Genomic DNA, 16394 nt, shown 5'->3' on the forward strand with positions numbered 1-16394 from the left:
TTACTCTAGCTATAGGGAAAGGAAGAAAAAGCTTACCAAGAGTCCTAAAGCTGGGAAGAAGCGAGCAACAATTCACCAAGAACTAACTCTATCCGGGATCAATATCTTTGCCAAAACTAAACCAACCAAATCAATATAACCCAAGTAACAACTAGCAATACAACCTCCCAAATCAGTAAATAAATATCGATAAGGAGACAAATGCAACAACAATACCAAGATTTTATATGAAAACCCAATGTAGAAAAAAATCATAGATTGCTCAAAAACTTCCACTAATCAACAAGAATATTAAGATACACAAAGTATTTTTTTCTAGTCACATACTAGAGGTTCTACATCAACAATACAATAGTATTTTATCACCACAAAAGTGGATTATCATAAATAAAGTAAAAAAACTCTAAATGCAATTGGAGAATTCGGAAAAGATTCTCAACGACTGAAACATATCAATTCATAGCCCTCGATTTCATGAATAATATACTCTAATTTGAGCCAATTCCATTACCATTTTGCCTTTAAATCAGAATTAAAACCCACCCCCTCCTTTTCCCTTCTCCTTTGCTCTCTCTTCACGCACTCTCTCTTCTCTTGCTCTCCAGATTCTCGCAAGGAGGAGCCCCACCTTTCTTCTTTTTGCTTTTTGACTTTTTCTTTTATAATATATTTATTAGTTGAAACCTACCTAAGTGGACCAGCCAACAATTCACCTCATGTGGGAAGTTCCATCATGCCCTCTTTGTTTCCACAACAGTCAAGTTTCACCATAGATAAGATTTTAGTACGGACTTTCTAAAATAGAGAGAATTTCTCTTATACCATACCTAAGATCCAATGATATTTCATATCAATATTCTTCGATCTTAAATGCTATCAGATTTTTGCTTTTCCTTAGATAGATGGCACAATCAGAAGCCGCACCAACTAAAGTCAAATTGAATTCGCATGAGCAATTGATTAGGAGCTTCATGTTTGATAGAAACTGTTCTTCTCACAATTCATGTGCCAATCAAATTCTATTGTCAGATTTACCCATGTTCGGAATAACCAAAAAATTAAAATGTTAAAGTCTAAAACGATAAAACGTTGCGAAAGCTATAAGCATTGTAGGGTTATTTCTCGAAAAGCAACTTGTGGCTTTTGTAAGCATTCCAAAAGCATTTCGCATCTGCTTCATCAACGCATTTCGAATCTTGTCCTGGTCTTTTAATCCCCCACCCAACGGAGGGGGCATTTCCTCGAATAATTAACGCCGCAACGTGCGTCCCACGAGGTCCGGACCGTCCGCGCCTTTGTCCTGTCCCGGCTCGCCTGTACGCGGATGTCTGTCCGGCCGGCCCCACGAAGATGGTTGGTCGATCGTGTTCTCTTTTCATTTCTTATCCAAGCCGCGCCAAGGAGAACTCCGAAGGGCGTCGCGCAAGAACGACGAGAAAAGAAAATGCCGAGAAAGGAAACAGCGAAGCCACGGCACGGCCACTGATTGGGCAGCTGATTGCCGAGAAAAGTTCAAACCTCGCCCCGCGGGCAGTGGCGTCCTTTCGGGTTCCTTCGCGACCAAGTCTGGCAACTTTATTACGCGTTTGATCTCCCGTCATCTCGTTTGCCGTGTACGCTCCGTCTTCATCGAGAACGCTTTCTGGTCAACACCCGCATCGTAGATTGTTCTTCTGGTTCTTGCTCCGGTCCATCGACGAGAAGCGTTCGAGGTTCGTGATTCTTTTCTTTTTTTTCAACAAAACTGCCGTTGAGTTGCACTGCGTGTTTTGGCAACTGTTTTTACTTAGTTTGGTAACTGGCATGCTTCGCCTTATCTCTGTTTGCTGCTATTTTTTCCTGTCTCCAAGAATGCCGGAAGAGCAGCTGCTTCATTTTGCATGATTCATTTTTGTCACATTTTTTTTTTTTTTTCTTTCTGAATTCTTTCGAGGGCTTTCCATTATGCAACGTGCGAATGCGGTATGTTTTCTGGCTGTGGAAGATGATTTATTGCCTGGGCAATTTTCTTACTCTCGCTCCCACCTCGTCTTCAGCCGTTTCATGTCATTGGGATCGAATTCTCTGCACTTTGCTTGTTTTTGTGTTTGCTTTTGGTGCTTGTTAGTCAGATTTATGTGTTGAAGATTCACATTTTTGGTAGAATGGCCATGATCATGCGCTCTTGCAGTCAGCATTTTCCGAAGTTTCTATTTTTGTTAAACTGCTGGTTTGTTATGATACGAAGTATGAAAGGAGTTTTCTTTTTCCCCCTTTATTTTCCTTTGGTATTTTCACCTGATATTAGACCCTTCCCCAATATGGCACGCGGAAATGGTTTTACATGCACAGGATTCTAGATGACCGCTATTTTCTTTACTCCCAGAGCTGGTCTCTTATATTTGCGATGATTGATTACTCATCCTTCACTTTCGGTAAGTGAGATCAATTGAATATTTCTGTATGAATGAATTAATTGCGACCAAGATTGTGGAAAATGCAGAGTGATTGTGTGGAATGAAGTCATTCTTATTTAATGTAGGATTAGTCTAGTCCTAGAAGATCTTTGAAGTGTCCAATTATACTAGGAAGGATTCAAGTAACGCGTATTGGGGATACCTAGAAAATTTGATTGCGAAACCCAACCCAAGTTCAACTTTGTTTTGTTGATGAACCACTTGAAGCCACCGAATTTTGGTGTCCCCTGATTTGGTTCTTTGGGTAAATCTTGGTGTACTGGTTTAGCTTGGAAACTAGTTACTTTTTATATTCAAATTTTAGAGAGAAGTGTTAGGAACAGTTGTCCTTGTAGATACGCTTGTGCAGGATAGAGAAATGAGAACTATTTCTAGAAGTCATATGACTTTTCAGCCTTTCATGGCTTTGTCACTGTGGCATTCTGTATTATCACAAAGTTAATAAATAAATTTCTAGGCGGCACCATAGCAGATGAGAAGTACTGCCAGTGCCAAGCATAATCAGACTTTTATTTCAGTAAATGGTTATTGCCTGTGCCATTGAAATTGATCATTATGAAACTAAGTTGCCAATCTTTTGATAATTTTATCCAAAACTTCACCAGAAAGTAGTTTTGTTGCAATTTTAAACTTGAGAAGAGCTACTAAATGATATCATGACTCTGAAGAAGATGCACAGTGACTCAGAAGAAAATGTAGTTATGCAACACCATTTTCCCCTAATAACAGTGTGAAATTTTGATATGAGATTGCATCTTGAACACGGACAAGCTTTCTTTTAGAGCTTTACTGTCACAATGAGATTTCTCTTACCTTTAAGGATGAAAATCCAACTTCTGGAGCCAGTGATGACTTTTTGCTGACAGTTTAGACTTGCTATTTTAAGCATTCTTTAACATCCTTTGGTTTTTTCCATCATAAAATCCATCATGTAGCTGACAAGTAGTTATAGTATTATCTAGCATAGCAAGCTGCTGCTTTGTGTTAATTAGCTGAGTGCTGTTCTTTACTTTGGTTCGTGTCTTACAGTCCCATGGCAGATGTCATAAAAGTAGCAGACTCCAGTGAAATGACACTTGAAACAGTGAGAGACTCCTTGATAAGAGAAGAAGATACAATCATATTCTCTCTCATTGAGAGAGCTAAATACCCCATTAATGTCGGTGCTTACGATAAAACCAAAACTGCAATTCCTGAATGCTCTGATTCTTTAGTTGAGTTCATCATTAAGGAAACGGAAGCGGCTCATGCTAAGGTAAGATGCATACTTTTATTGTTGTCCCACCAAATGGTATGCCTTTTGAGTTATCAATATCATGGTTATGGTAAGGCAATTTGTCTGTCCTTTTTTTCTCCGTCAAAATGAAAAAATCGTTTGTTTGTCCTTTTTTCAGATCAATAAAAGTTGTATAATGGGCTGGTTGTGACTTCACCTGATTATTTTTCCTTTAATGGATTTTGTTGGACACAGCATTTACTTTGATTGTTAGTACAATATGACATAAAAGAGATATTCCTTTGGCATCTTTTCTGAAATCATGGGACAGGATTTGTTGCATTTCTTGTTTATTTTCATATGGAAAGTTTTCTATGTTAAGGGCAGAGCAGTCCTTTCTGCATAGGGATTTGCTGTCAGTAGAAAATTAAACGTCCAAAGGATAGAATTAATTCTATCGGCAACTGTGTATATCCTTCCTTAGCACCATGTCCATTTATAGAGAAATACTGTTTAAGGACCTTAATTCATTGCCATGACAATTTGAAGGATCGTATTTCTCCTGCAAACAAAACATAGAGAAGTACTTGCAAAATGGATGGAAAGGGCGAAGAAATGCGACTGTCTGTCGCATGTGATGCCTCTACATCCTACTGTTGTATGAGTTCTGTACACATGATTATTGCATGATTGCAAATAAAATATCCACAATTTTGTCTTCAGTTTTCTGAATGTAAAATTGCTCAACTAGCTAGTTATGCATATCCTTGTCCAGAATCTAGATGCTTGTTTTACTAATCATGGCCCACTATGAAACAGTGCGGTCGGTATGAAAACCCAGAAGAACATCCTTTCTTCCCTGATGACTTGCCAACCTCACTTGTGCCGGCTTTCAACTTTCCAAAGGCAATTTTCTTTTCCAGCTCTCTGGTTTGCTTTCTCCATCAGACAGCTTTGGATAAATGCATTTACCTCTCTATCATCATTAGATTTGTTGGACTGACCCCAATTACAGATTTTGCATCCTGCAGCTGCTTCAATTAATGTAAACAGTACTCTATGGGAAGTATATTTTGCTCAACTACTTCCACTGATTACTGTCCCTGGGGATGATGGCAACTATGCCTCTACGGCTGTCAGTGATCTTGCATGTTTGCAGGTAAAGAGTGCCGATGAAATTATGACTAGTGATTGGAGTACTGAACATATATGTTGTCTTAATAAGGGGATATTTTTTTCCCCTGTTTCTAACGAGAGACATAAGTTCTTGAAAGGCTGGAGATTTTGAGATCTCTTTAGGAGGTCCAGAGTTCTTGTTAGAGTAACCAAAAGGATTCTGCAGGGCATTTATGGGCTCCATCCCTCCATAAGTATTTCAATCTACAACATTTGAATGCAACCAATTGGAAGTGGTTAAAGTATTGACCAACAGGAGACTAAATTACATAATAGTGATTATACTATTTTTTGTAAGCCAAGGTGTTTCAATTAACTGGTGAAGTAACAATGCAACTTTTTGAAAGGCATAATTATCTGATGTGTACTTTGTAGTTTGTAGATAATGACTAAATGACTAGAATGTAAAAAGGTCGATCTTGATTGATCCCACTGCTAGAAAACAAGATGCTACTACTTGTGTCAAACAAAATGGTCACAGACAAAGTTGATCCACCCTTATGATATTTGGACTTCAGTACTGCTGGGACTATGTGGACTGATGTTAACAACTGCCCTGCAGGCCCTCTCAAGAAGGATCCATTATGGAAAATTCGTGGCTGAGGTTAAATTTAAGGAATCTCCTCAAGAGTATGAACCTGCAATTCGTTCCCAGGTATGTTGATCTTGTCTGTTTAATTATTGAGCAAAATTCTACTGTATTTTCTGTGACGACATACGTCTCAGAGAAAGAAAACTACTGGGTGCCAATATTGTGACCGAATACCTAGTTCCTGTCAAGTTTGGTAAGGGTTTGAAGGGAACCAAACAATACGCAATTGGCCAGTATTGGTGTAGTTTGGTTTTCAGCTTTAAACAAACAGTGAACAGCCATGGAACTACAGAACCAATAGCTTTTGGATCTCACTTAAAGCTGCAAGTTAGTCCGCCTCCTGAACTTACATTCTCTAAGCCAACGGCTCAATGGGTGTGATCTTGCTCTTTCCAGGATAGAGATGCTCTGATGAAGTTGCTGACCTTTGAGAGCGTAGAGGAGAGGGTGAAGAGGAGGGTCGCCAAGAAGACAATGTTGTTTGGGCAGGAGGTGAGCCTCAATGACAATTGCGATGAGAAGAAGCTAAAGATCGATCCTGCCGTTGTTTCTCGCCTCTACGAAGAATGGGTGATGCCCTTGACCAAGCTAGTGGAGGTCGAGTACCTCCTACGCCGCCTAGATTAGTGCATACTCTGTACTGCAACTCCATGTTATGGATCAACATCGTACTTATCTTCCTATCTTTTGATATCAAAATCATGTGTAAGCAGGCGTGGTGGAGAAAGCATATATTCGGATCATGACTAGAGATCATGTCTATAAAAACGCACGGTTTACGTTTTGACATTTTTGAATGAATAAAAATCGGGTTCTTTTTTATCCTGCATATATACAATCCAAGTTATGCAGAGTTGATCTGACCCCTTGGTATCTGAGAACCAGGAAGTACTACTTTGAAGGTGCATGGTACGCTCTCTCTCTCTCTCTCTCTCTCTCTCTCTCGTGTAAGATAAAGACAAGGTTGTCTGTACCTGAAAAATGGCTTCAAGCACAAAAATCCTGAGTTTTGTTGGCATGCAGGGAGCAACAGCCCGGGTCTTCTGAGGATGTCTGGTCAACTGAGGTAGCAGTGATTATAGAATCCAATGAGAATATCAAGACCATTATATTCTTCAGCAAATAAAAGAAAAAAGACCTAATGAACAAAAACCATTACTCTTTATTGCCAAGTCTTTCTTCTTTACCTAATACAGGCAAAATTGATGCGGTCAAATTAAGGAGATTGGAGGCCAATATGGTGCCCCATACCATTTTTTTGTGTGTATCTAGACACATGACAAAAGATGGTTAAAGTTGGTTTACAAGAGTTCTCGATTGAGGACTAATGGATCCAACCATCTTGTTATTTGGAAAATCTAGAAAGTAAGAGGAATCAACATGGAAATTATAGCGGGAGATGACGAAATTAAATTTCTCCGACAAGTGAATTATATAAATTAATGAGTGAGGTTTCCGCCGTGCGATTTTTCTTTGCAAATATTTATTATAATTATAAAAGTACTACTCGTATTTCACCTTGCCGTGTCAAAAAAAAAAAAATTTCCTCCTAAATCTAAATTTGCGAGTCCCCGGCTGCTGCACTTTTCTTTTACCTTACCGTTAAATTAGTCTGCTGGCTTGCGGTTATGTTCATCCAAGCTAAGATCCAGCGATGCCTTTGCCTGAAAAGACACTTCACGCGAGGATAATAATGCCACTAATATATTCTCCCACCTTTTTTTTTCCGGAAAAAGGAAAGAGAAAAGGTTCGACAGAGAAAAAGAAATCGACAGATGAAAAACAGATCCGGCCTCTGACTCGGTCTGCAGAAAGTCAGTCTCACTTTCATCTCATTTCCTTCTTTATCTCAAGAAGTCATCACGTTTCATCACTCCCACGAGCCTCTCCTTCTTCACCCAACTACTCATCAGCAATTCCACTTTGGTCCCACGTCTCTCTCTCTCTCTCAAAGGCTCAAGACAGTGTTGACATTACATCACATTTTTACAGACCAACAGAAATTTTACACAGGAATCTTTATCCTGCCAAGAAAAGCAGCAAAGCCCGCTTCTCTCTCTTCCTTAATCGTTTCCATGGATTGCCCAGTAAACAGAGACAGCGAGCGAGAGCATTCACTTTTTCTACCGAAAACAAGAGAAAAAAGCAAGAACCTTTAAAGCTTTGTTTTTTAGCAGTCAGGAGAAAAGAAAAATAAAGCCTTGCGCCCTGCACAGAATCCAATACTCTGTGTGCATAGATTTCTCCGTTTCACTGTCCCTGTCTCCTCTCTCTCTTGGTTCCTGCAAATTTTCTTTACTCTCTCTCTCTCTCTCTCTCTCTCTCTCAGCAGCTCTGAAGACTGAACCTCCCAACGACATTTCAAGACCCTTCTTCTCTCTCTCTCTCTCTCTATTCTTATTCTTGAGGGGGTCAAACGATCGCCGGAAATCTGTCACAGTCGCTGGTTAAAGTAATTAACAGCTCTCTTACTTACCCGTGAGCCGTTCTTTCATTATCTATTTTGCATTAATTAAAGGTTGCGACTTCTGCATTGCATTTTCTTCTTGGGTGTGTCGTGTGTTGTCATACTCAAGCTTCCGAAAGGTACTTCATTTTATTTTATTTTTGACGATCGCGGTGATGTTATCTGCACCTTTTCTATCAAGCTGTCTCCTTACTTTCTTGGGTTGGAGCCTGATTTTTTTCCTTTTTTCTGTTTGCGTGAGTGGATACCTGTTTTTCCATGTTTTCAGCTCTTCTGTATGACACGATTCTTGCTTTAATTTGCTTTTCCGAGTAAGTTTTTCTCTTTATCTTTGTTTTAGGTCCCGATATAGATCGCATGGCCATGGAAAGAAGGAAATGGAATGTCCTACCATTTTTGCTAGGTTAGAAAGTTAATGCTCTGCTTTAAAGGTACAGAGGATCATGTCTCTTATAAGAGGGAAATGAAAATGGTAAGTGAGTAAGGGCGTGAAGTTTTTCTTTAGCTGTAAAACAGAGTTTCAAGCTGTATTTCCTTTTGTTTTTAACTCGTTATTGTCTTTGCAGAATACATTTCGCTGGATGCTCTTGAAAGGTGAGAATTCCGTGACTCGGTATACAGAAAATTCAGAGTGGCCTGCTTTAGTAATTAGGAAGAAGCTATGCAAGCCAGTGCCTAATTTCAGTTTTGCAGTAATTCTTTTTTTTTTTTTCTTTTTTGTCTTTTTTAATTATTATATATTGCTCTGATGTAGCCTCATCTTGATAATGAAAGTTCATTTGTCAGTATGAACTGATCGATCAAGTTTAGCATCTTGAGGTTGAACCAAAATTGATAAAGGCAGCATCAACATATTTTTTGACAAATGCCATGGATCCGTTTCATGAGGGTTCCAATTTTTCTTTCAGATGGTTATCTAACATGGCTCAAATCAATAGTTCGACATTTTCTCTCCTGACTTTCTCTCTTTCCTGAGAGATTAATCTAGTGGAACATATGATTATCTTCACAAACAATGATCTTAGGCATAGCATGTTCTGCATTTAAAAAAAAAGATAGGTAGATTTATACCACATGGTGGATCTACCATTATAGTGGCGGTGGTTGGCCTAGGGATGATGATGTCCCAATAATTAATGCACATAAGTTCTACTTTCTCAAGTGTTTCAATGTGCTGGGCCTGATGGGGAATCTTTGCGATACTTCTCAGGTACGTGATTCCAAACCAGCATTTCATTGAAAGCTGGAGAAAGGATTTCACTGCTGCAGAGTTATGGGAAGGAGGAGAGATTTATATCTGTCCAAGCATCCATTTAATGCATACCGTAAGCATTGGCTCTCAATCTCATTTGCTTCTTTCATTTTGACAAATCTCCCGATTCAAGATTGAAAGCAGATGTCTGGCTTCATCCATGCATGATAAATAGTTCTCATTGAAGTGCTGCAATTGAGTTAACTGATTAAACAAACTTTTGGTACTGCTATAATTGAAAGGGAGATGTGACTTCATGGCAACCTGATGAGGCCGATATGATTAGTTTTCTTATAGTCCTAGACTTTCTTCTAAAATTGTATAGGCAATAAATTGCAATCATTTAATTTCCAGTATCCCGTGCTTTTCCTGATGTCAGCTTTTGAGGCTTTGTGTGTGGGATCATGGCAACCTGTGGAGTCAATAAGAATTAGCCATGGAAGAATGACCACATGCACTGTTGATGACCAGTATACAATCGAGGAAAGTGGACCTTTCACTAATGTGCGGATAAAGTCACGTCAAGCAACTTTATCTGACTGTACCTGCTTTTTGAGGCCTGGGGTGGACATATGCGTGCTTTCTCCTAGCGAAAAATCAGATTGCTTTGGAGAACTTCAAGAGCCTGTAAGTTTGCCTGCTTGTTTGGTAGTGTTCTCCCTCAGAGCATTATCGCTTGAAGCTTCTTCTCGCTGTGTTTATACAGTGAGCTCAATGGGTTGTTTGTGCATTAGTGCTGTCTCCCTTCACTCAAGCAACTAAAAGGGTTTCCTTTTCAATGTTACTACTATTTAGTACTTCTTTCCTTGAGACATAAGTTGATTCGTATCGGACATGATGACATTCATCCATATGCAGTGTAGACTAATTGTACTACTGGTGTTTCTGCATTAGTCGATTTCACATCTGCTTGATATTGGAGGGGAAATTGTTATTCACTGCTTACATGCAGTGACTTGTTCAATCTGAAGTTAAAAACTACTCATTTTCGTCACCTTTGTCCTCATGGTTGAGCTGTTTTTGTGTGGTATTTCTGCCATTTGAATACTCATATACAAAAGGCTTGACACTCAACAAAGCATCCTATTTGAGAGGATTCATATAGGTGAAACCACTTAAAAAGCTTAATTTTGTTGTTGCTGTTGTTACTGTTGTGTTATCATCAAGAACATTGAAAATAATGTTTTCCAGACTGGGTTTGGTGCTTTATAAAAGGGTCTTATTTCAGAATGAGTCTTACAGCACAACATTGTCCAATCCATGATACAATCAAGTATATCCCCTAATTATGGTTATTCGCATTGCAAAATTTTCGATCTCGCTTAACTTGAAAATTCAGAATATCTAGTGAAACGATTCCTTCTTTAAATCTAAACCATTGTCCTTTTCTTTTTAGGGGTGGGTTGATGCACGGATAAGTTCGATTGAGAGGAAGCCTCATGAATCTAGATGCTGCTGTCAGTTCTATGTGAAATTGTACACTTCCAAATGTCCTCTTGGCTCAGAAAAAGGAGTACTTAGTCAAGAGATTATTTTAGTAGGAATAGATGACATCTCCATCCTCCAAAGACTCGATTCTAAACATTTTGAAAGCCAGCTATATCGGTGGACGTACGCCGAGGACTGCTCTTTATTGCAGAGAAGTAAATTGCTACTAGGAAGATTCTTGGCTGACATTTCTTGGTTACTTGTCACATCAGCCCTGAAACAGATCATTTTCAATATAAGGTCACTGCACAATAAGATTGTCTACGAGATATGTGGTCGTGATGGAAGAGTCTCTTTCGATACTGACAATAACTTGAGAACTTTGAACTTCAAAGTCGAAAATGAAGTTATGCTTCCTATCATAGTCCAGCACATTCCAACGAAAACAAGTGAGGCAGTTGTTGCTTTTGAAGAACATGAATCTGCACTTGTGCCCTTCTCAGATGTTATGGACTTGAGACGCTCCAAACGTAGAAACGTTCAGCCAGAGCGTTTCCTTGGATGTGATGTATCCCAGTTAAACATTTCCTTTCATACTACAGGGCTATACAAGGTTGATAAATGGAATAATATCGAAGAAGATGAAGAAATGTCTCTACCGCTCTCTGAGCTATTCGGTTTGCGTGCAAAAAGTTCAGTTGAGCATGCAGGGCTTAAGAAAAGGAAGTGGTCCCGCAAAAGGAAAACCACAAGAGATCTTGTTGTGCATGAGAAGTCATTTGAATCGAGGGAGGAAAAACAGACCGTTGGTAAGCGGAAGGACTATCACACTGAATCAAGCACCAGTAGTCGAAAGGATTACCAAAATCGACTTGCTATTGTTCCTCTGGGTACTGAAAGTGATCCTATTGCCCTCAATCAATATCATCCACGAGCCAAGATCCCGAGAAATCGTTCGCGGGTGAACAATGAAGATCCATTGTATTATTCTATGCAAAGTTCATCGGTCGAGCAGGGTAGGGGCTTTCCTGATCTAGAAGATATGGAGTTTGAAACAAGATGGGTCGGAAGTCCTCCAGGCAAGAAAATTCAACGGAAAAAGTACCACCAAGTACAAACCAAAAGAGAGTGTCTGACTGAGGAGAGAATCTACGGCCAAAGAACCTTAAGTGCTGGCATGTATAAGGATCTCATAAAGTCTTACATGAAGAGCATTGATTCCACAGTAACAAACAATGAAGAGCCGCTTTTGGTAGATCAGTGGAACAGATTGGCCAGCAGAAACCATGTGGACCGCCGATTTGAGGTGGAAATGCCCTCACCTGTTGAGGAAGTTGAAGACCCCGAATTAGAGATGTTGTGGAGAGAGATGGAGCTGTCCATGACATCATCATACCTTTTCGAGGAGAACGAGGTACATATCTTTCAGTTGTTATCCAGGATCTCTGCCATTTAATGAGGGAAGGGTAGGAATAAAGGATGCTTTATGACTTGAGAACTAAAAACTTCATAGTTTCTTTAACATACAATGTTAGATGCACTATCAATACATTTGGGCCTTAATTAGTATATTTCTTTTTCAGGGATCGAAAGCTGAACTGTGCAATGAGTATGTTGAAAGAACAATTAATCGCTGCCACCATGAGAATATTCTGGACGAGGAAATCGGGATTTTATGCAAATTGTGTGGTACTGTGATCTCTGAAATAAGGGATATTTCACCAGCATTTGTAAGTCATCGACACTTCATTTCATGTACAGTTTCTTTATCTGCCACTCCACATTTGGCATTGCCTTGTCCAAAATTTTTCTAAATGTATCTGGTGGCTGTTGCCATCTATTTCGTGAATTCTTGCACCTCAGTCCATCATTGCACGTGATATGTCTCTGATTATTTTTCTCAACCATATGTATCTCTAGCTGCCGTCAGCAACCTGGACAACAGACCACAAGACAAACAACGAACAGAACCCCGAACATGATCAAGCTGAAGACGAAGGTCTGGATATCTTCTGTAAGAATGATGCTTCGGACCCAAAAGTAGCAGAAGAAAACGAGAACGTATGGACCCTAATTCCTGAACTTAGGAAAAAATTGCACATCCATCAGAAAAAGGCTTTCGAGTTTCTGTGGCAAAATGTGACAGGATCACTGCTACCAGCTCAGATGGAGACGTCAGGCAAGAAGACCGGTGGTTGTGTCATATCTCATACCCCTGGAGCTGGAAAGACTTTTCTTATAATTGCGTTTCTTGTCAGCTACTTGAAATTGTTTCCAGGCAAACGACCATTGGTTCTTGCTCCGAAGACGACACTGTATACCTGGCATAAAGAATTTGTCAAGTGGGAAATCCCAATACCTGTCTATCTCATCCATGGTCGTCGAAGCTACAGAGTATTCAGGCAAAAAAGTATTTCATTTGCAGGAATGCCAAAACCTGGTCAAGATGTTATGCATGTTTTGGATTGCTTAGAGAAGATACAGAAGTGGCATGCTCATCCCAGCGTGCTTGTCATGGGATATACCTCCTTTTTAACTCTAATGCGAGAAGACTCAAAATTCGCTCACAGAAAACACATGGCTAAAGTATTGAGAGAAAGCCCCGGTATCCTCATTCTAGATGAGGGTCACAACCCCAGAAGTACCAAATCCAGGCTGCGGAAAGTTCTGATGAAAGTTCAGACGGACTTGAGAATATTGCTCTCTGGGACGCTCTTTCAGAATAATTTCTGTGAGTACTTCAATACTCTTTGCTTGGCAAGACCGAAGTTTATCCATGAAGTATTGAGGGTACTGGATCCAAAGTTCAGAAAGAAAACGAAGAAGAAAGCACGCAACTTGTTGGAATCTCGAGCGAGGAAGTTCTTCATCGATAATATCGGAAATAAAATCAATTCCAGCAATAATGAAGAAAGGATACAGGGCCTAAACATGCTGAGGAATATGACAAGTGGATTCATTGATAATTATGAAGCTGGAAATTCAGATACTCTTCCCGGTTTACAAAGCTATACTCTATTGATGAACCCAACAGATATACAACAACATGTGCTGTTGAAGCTTCACAGGATCATGTCTAAGTACCATGGATATCCTCTTGAGCTAGAACTTTTAATTACACTCGGCTCCATACATCCTTGGCTGGTCAAAACTGCTTGCTGTGCCAGCAAATTTTTTAACAGGGAGGAACTGAATCAGCTTGACAAGCACAAGTTCGATATTAAGAAAGGGTCAAAAGTGAAGTTCGTCCTTAGCCTCGTGTATCGTGTTTTTCAGAAGGAGAAGGTTTTGATCTTTTGCCACAACATTGCCCCCATAAATTTATTTCTCGAACTTTTCGAGAACATTTTTGGGTGGCGGAAGGGAAAAGAAGTTATGGTCCTCACAGGGGACCTAGAGCTTTTCGAGCGAGGGAGAGTGATGGATCAGTTTGAGGAGCCCGGTCATCCCTCGAGAATACTTCTTGCCTCTATAACAGCCTGTGCTGAAGGTATCAGTCTGACTGCAGCTTCCCGGGTGATCTTACTGGATTCCGAGTGGAACCCGTCAAAAACCAAGCAGGCCATTGCACGGGCCTTTCGGCCCGGTCAGCAGAAGATGGTTTATGTGTACCAGCTTCTGGCAGCAAACACGCTGGAGGAAGATAAATATCGCAGGACCACATGGAAAGAATGGGTGTCAAGCATGATTTTTAGTGAGGCGTTTGTGGAGGACCCCTCTTGTTGGCAAAGAAACAAGCTTGAGGACGAGATATTGAGAGAAATGGTGGAGGAAGACAAATCGAAATCCATTCATATGATTATGAAGAATGAGAAGGCTTCAACAAACTAATGAAAGGTGAGGTGCTGTTTGGCTGCTCAATGCCCATTTTCTTGTAGCTATGCAAAGTCGGACTTGCATTCACATCCTTTCATTTCTTTCCTTGGAGGAAAAGTGCTTCCTTATGAATGGCTTGGAGAAGTTAATGTGTTCACGACGTTGAAGTTGATCGATTTCCATTTAAAACACCCAAACTAGTTAGCGAATCAGAAACTAAACTTTTTGGTTCGGTATTATCTTCATTTCTCCAATCTTTGAGTTTCCTTCTTTTCTTTGCTTTCATCATGGCAACTGGTAGAAAAGGGAAATGTAGCTTTTATGTAGTGGCCTCCTGTTGTAGTTCTACAATAACCTCATCAGTTGCTTTTTTGATTTCTCTGCTTTAATTTCACTGTCTGTACGTCTATATTTAATTAATCAGCCATTCAGATTTTCCTTTTGGTAGCATGATGAATTTTATTGTGATTTTCCACTTAGAGTGGCTAGTGTCATTACCATTCCCTCCAGTCTGTCAATAGCTACTGCTTTTGTTTCCTCATTCATTCTTATTGCTGCAGTGAACAAGTGGGAATAATTACAAATAGATGCTGCTGCTGCTGTTGCTAAAGTATGATAAACTCTATGGATAATCCAGAAGAAGAAGGAGATGAGAAGAAGGAAATACAAGAGAAGACACTCAAGGGGTTGTTCAAGGTGTTTTAGCAAGCTCTCTGATGAAAGCTAAGCCTTTGCTTTTATTAGATTGCAAAAGCATCCTTTTGACTGCATTATTGCTGTGCTTTTAGCCTTGTACCTGGACGGACTAAGTGACTGGGATAATGACGATGTTTTACAGTGTTGGAGTAACGTAAAAAGACTTTGGCAAAACGTGCAGAGGAGCCTTTCAAGGCCCCGGTTTGGCGTTGAGTATTGTCGATCAATTGGCTATGGTAGCTTTTATAATTATATGTGAGTAATTCAGCCTATCAAGGGTATTCTATGATGACAATAAGAGGTCTTGAACCTCAGCTCGTTAAATAGATAAGCCAGCTGAAAAGGAAATGTTTGCTCATGCGGCCGCTCTTCCAGGTAACATTCACTAGGTAGACTTGCCCTCTTTCTGACAGTAGGATTAGCGATTTGCGTCGTCATCGTGTTTATAATTTACGCAAATTCTTGTTAGCATAAGCTAGTACGTCATCTTCATCCTGCATATTGGATAATCAAGCTATTGATGGTCCACGTTGAAAACAACTCAAACAGACAAACGGACACAGTAGCGTGGGCATTGCATCTTCTATTCTCCTTGACATTTGGTGATACAGATTGCGTTCTCGTGTCCGACTTTGTCAAACCCTGATCGACGTGCTAAGTTATGGTTTTCCTACTTTGATGCCCTTTCTAGTTAATGGATACCCGATGCTTCTCTTTCCTATCTGGGTTAGGAATCCGGTACTGCCTTCCCCATCCTTTCTCTAGCTTTCCAAACGCAGTGCTGGCGTCTGTATAAATCCAGTTGTTTCCTATTTTCACTACAGTTCATCAAAGTTTTCATTTCCTTTGCCATGGCCAGAAATTTCCCTTCCATCAGCTTGCATGTCCATCAAACCGCAGACTAGGAGTATAAAAATTAGAATTTATTGGGATGAAGCAACGTTAGGCCCAAAAAAGAAAGAAAGAAAAAGGATAGGGAAAGGCCTGCGATGAGCAATTGGAGGATGTCTCTCCATCTGACCCCACAAAATTGCTCTTTAGCTGTAATTTTGGAGGATCTTGCTCCCCTCTGTCACGTCAAGTTTGGGTGGGGCTTCGTCAACAACTATGGAGACTGCGGGTAGGAATGGGAATGAAATGTCAGCATCGAGATCATCTGAAGATTGGATCAGCAGAGCTGACCCATTCCAATCAACTAAAGACCATAAATAGGAATATAGAATGCGTTGGTCTAAACTATTAGTGCCATTCACATTTGTTGCATGATATCATTAAAAACATGAATTTACCCCCCT

General features: G+C 40.0%; 2 protein-coding genes across 3 annotated transcripts; both read left to right on the forward strand.

The window, feature by feature from the left end:
- The first annotated feature begins 1381 nt into the window (after nucleotides 1–1381).
- On the forward strand, nucleotides 1382–6269 carry LOC104421035 (chorismate mutase 2). The gene is made up of 6 exons (XM_010032855.3): nucleotides 1382–1712; nucleotides 3486–3711; nucleotides 4492–4578; nucleotides 4688–4831; nucleotides 5411–5503; nucleotides 5837–6269. Exons 2-6 carry the CDS (start codon nucleotides 3490–3492, stop codon nucleotides 6065–6067), a joined length of 777 nt encoding a protein of 258 aa, XP_010031157.1. The 5' UTR covers nucleotides 1382–1712; nucleotides 3486–3489; the 3' UTR covers nucleotides 6068–6269.
- Nucleotides 6270–7273: 1004 nt separating this feature from the next.
- Nucleotides 7274–15371, forward strand: LOC104421037 (SNF2 domain-containing protein CLASSY 1). Of its 2 annotated transcripts, none has more exons than XM_010032858.3 (9): nucleotides 7274–7918; nucleotides 8248–8379; nucleotides 8474–8501; nucleotides 9118–9232; nucleotides 9539–9786; nucleotides 10556–12001; nucleotides 12171–12317; nucleotides 12508–14424; nucleotides 14964–15371. In XM_010032858.3, the coding sequence occupies exons 4-8, from the start codon at nucleotides 9181–9183 to the stop codon at nucleotides 14416–14418; spliced, it is 3804 nt and encodes a 1267-aa protein (XP_010031160.1). In that variant the 5' UTR covers nucleotides 7274–7918; nucleotides 8248–8379; nucleotides 8474–8501; nucleotides 9118–9180; the 3' UTR covers nucleotides 14419–14424; nucleotides 14964–15371. The 2 variants fall into 2 exon arrangements, with proteins under 2 accessions (XP_010031160.1, XP_010031159.1); XM_010032857.3 differs by having other exon boundaries at nucleotides 7274–7892.
- Nucleotides 15372–16394: the final 1023 nt, after the last annotated feature.

The sequence above is a fragment of the Eucalyptus grandis genome, chromosome 10, assembly GCF_016545825.1.
Source record: "Eucalyptus grandis isolate ANBG69807.140 chromosome 10, ASM1654582v1, whole genome shotgun sequence".
Classification (NCBI taxonomy): Eukaryota; Viridiplantae; Streptophyta; class Magnoliopsida; order Myrtales; family Myrtaceae; genus Eucalyptus; species Eucalyptus grandis.

What these genes read in the sequence shown, in the direction of transcription:
- LOC104421035 (XM_010032855.3), top strand. Translation starts at nt 3,490, where the DNA reads ATGGCAGATGTCATAAAAGTAGCAGACTCCAGTGAAATGACACTTGAA. An exon ending in CGGAAGCGGCTCATGCTAAG is followed by an intron (nt 3,712 to 4,491) that starts GTAAGATGCATA and finishes ACTATGAAACAG; the next exon opens with TGCGGTCGGTATGAAAACCC. An exon ending in AACCTGCAATTCGTTCCCAG is followed by an intron (nt 5,504 to 5,836) that starts GTATGTTGATCT and finishes TGCTCTTTCCAG; the next exon opens with GATAGAGATGCTCTGATGAA.
- LOC104421037 (XM_010032858.3), top strand. Translation starts at nt 9,181, where the DNA reads ATGGGAAGGAGGAGAGATTTATATCTGTCCAAGCATCCATTTAATGCA. An exon ending in ACCTTTTCGAGGAGAACGAG is followed by an intron (nt 12,002 to 12,170) that starts GTACATATCTTT and finishes TTTCTTTTTCAG; the next exon opens with GGATCGAAAGCTGAACTGTG. An exon ending in GGGATATTTCACCAGCATTT is followed by an intron (nt 12,318 to 12,507) that starts GTAAGTCATCGA and finishes ATGTATCTCTAG; the next exon opens with CTGCCGTCAGCAACCTGGAC.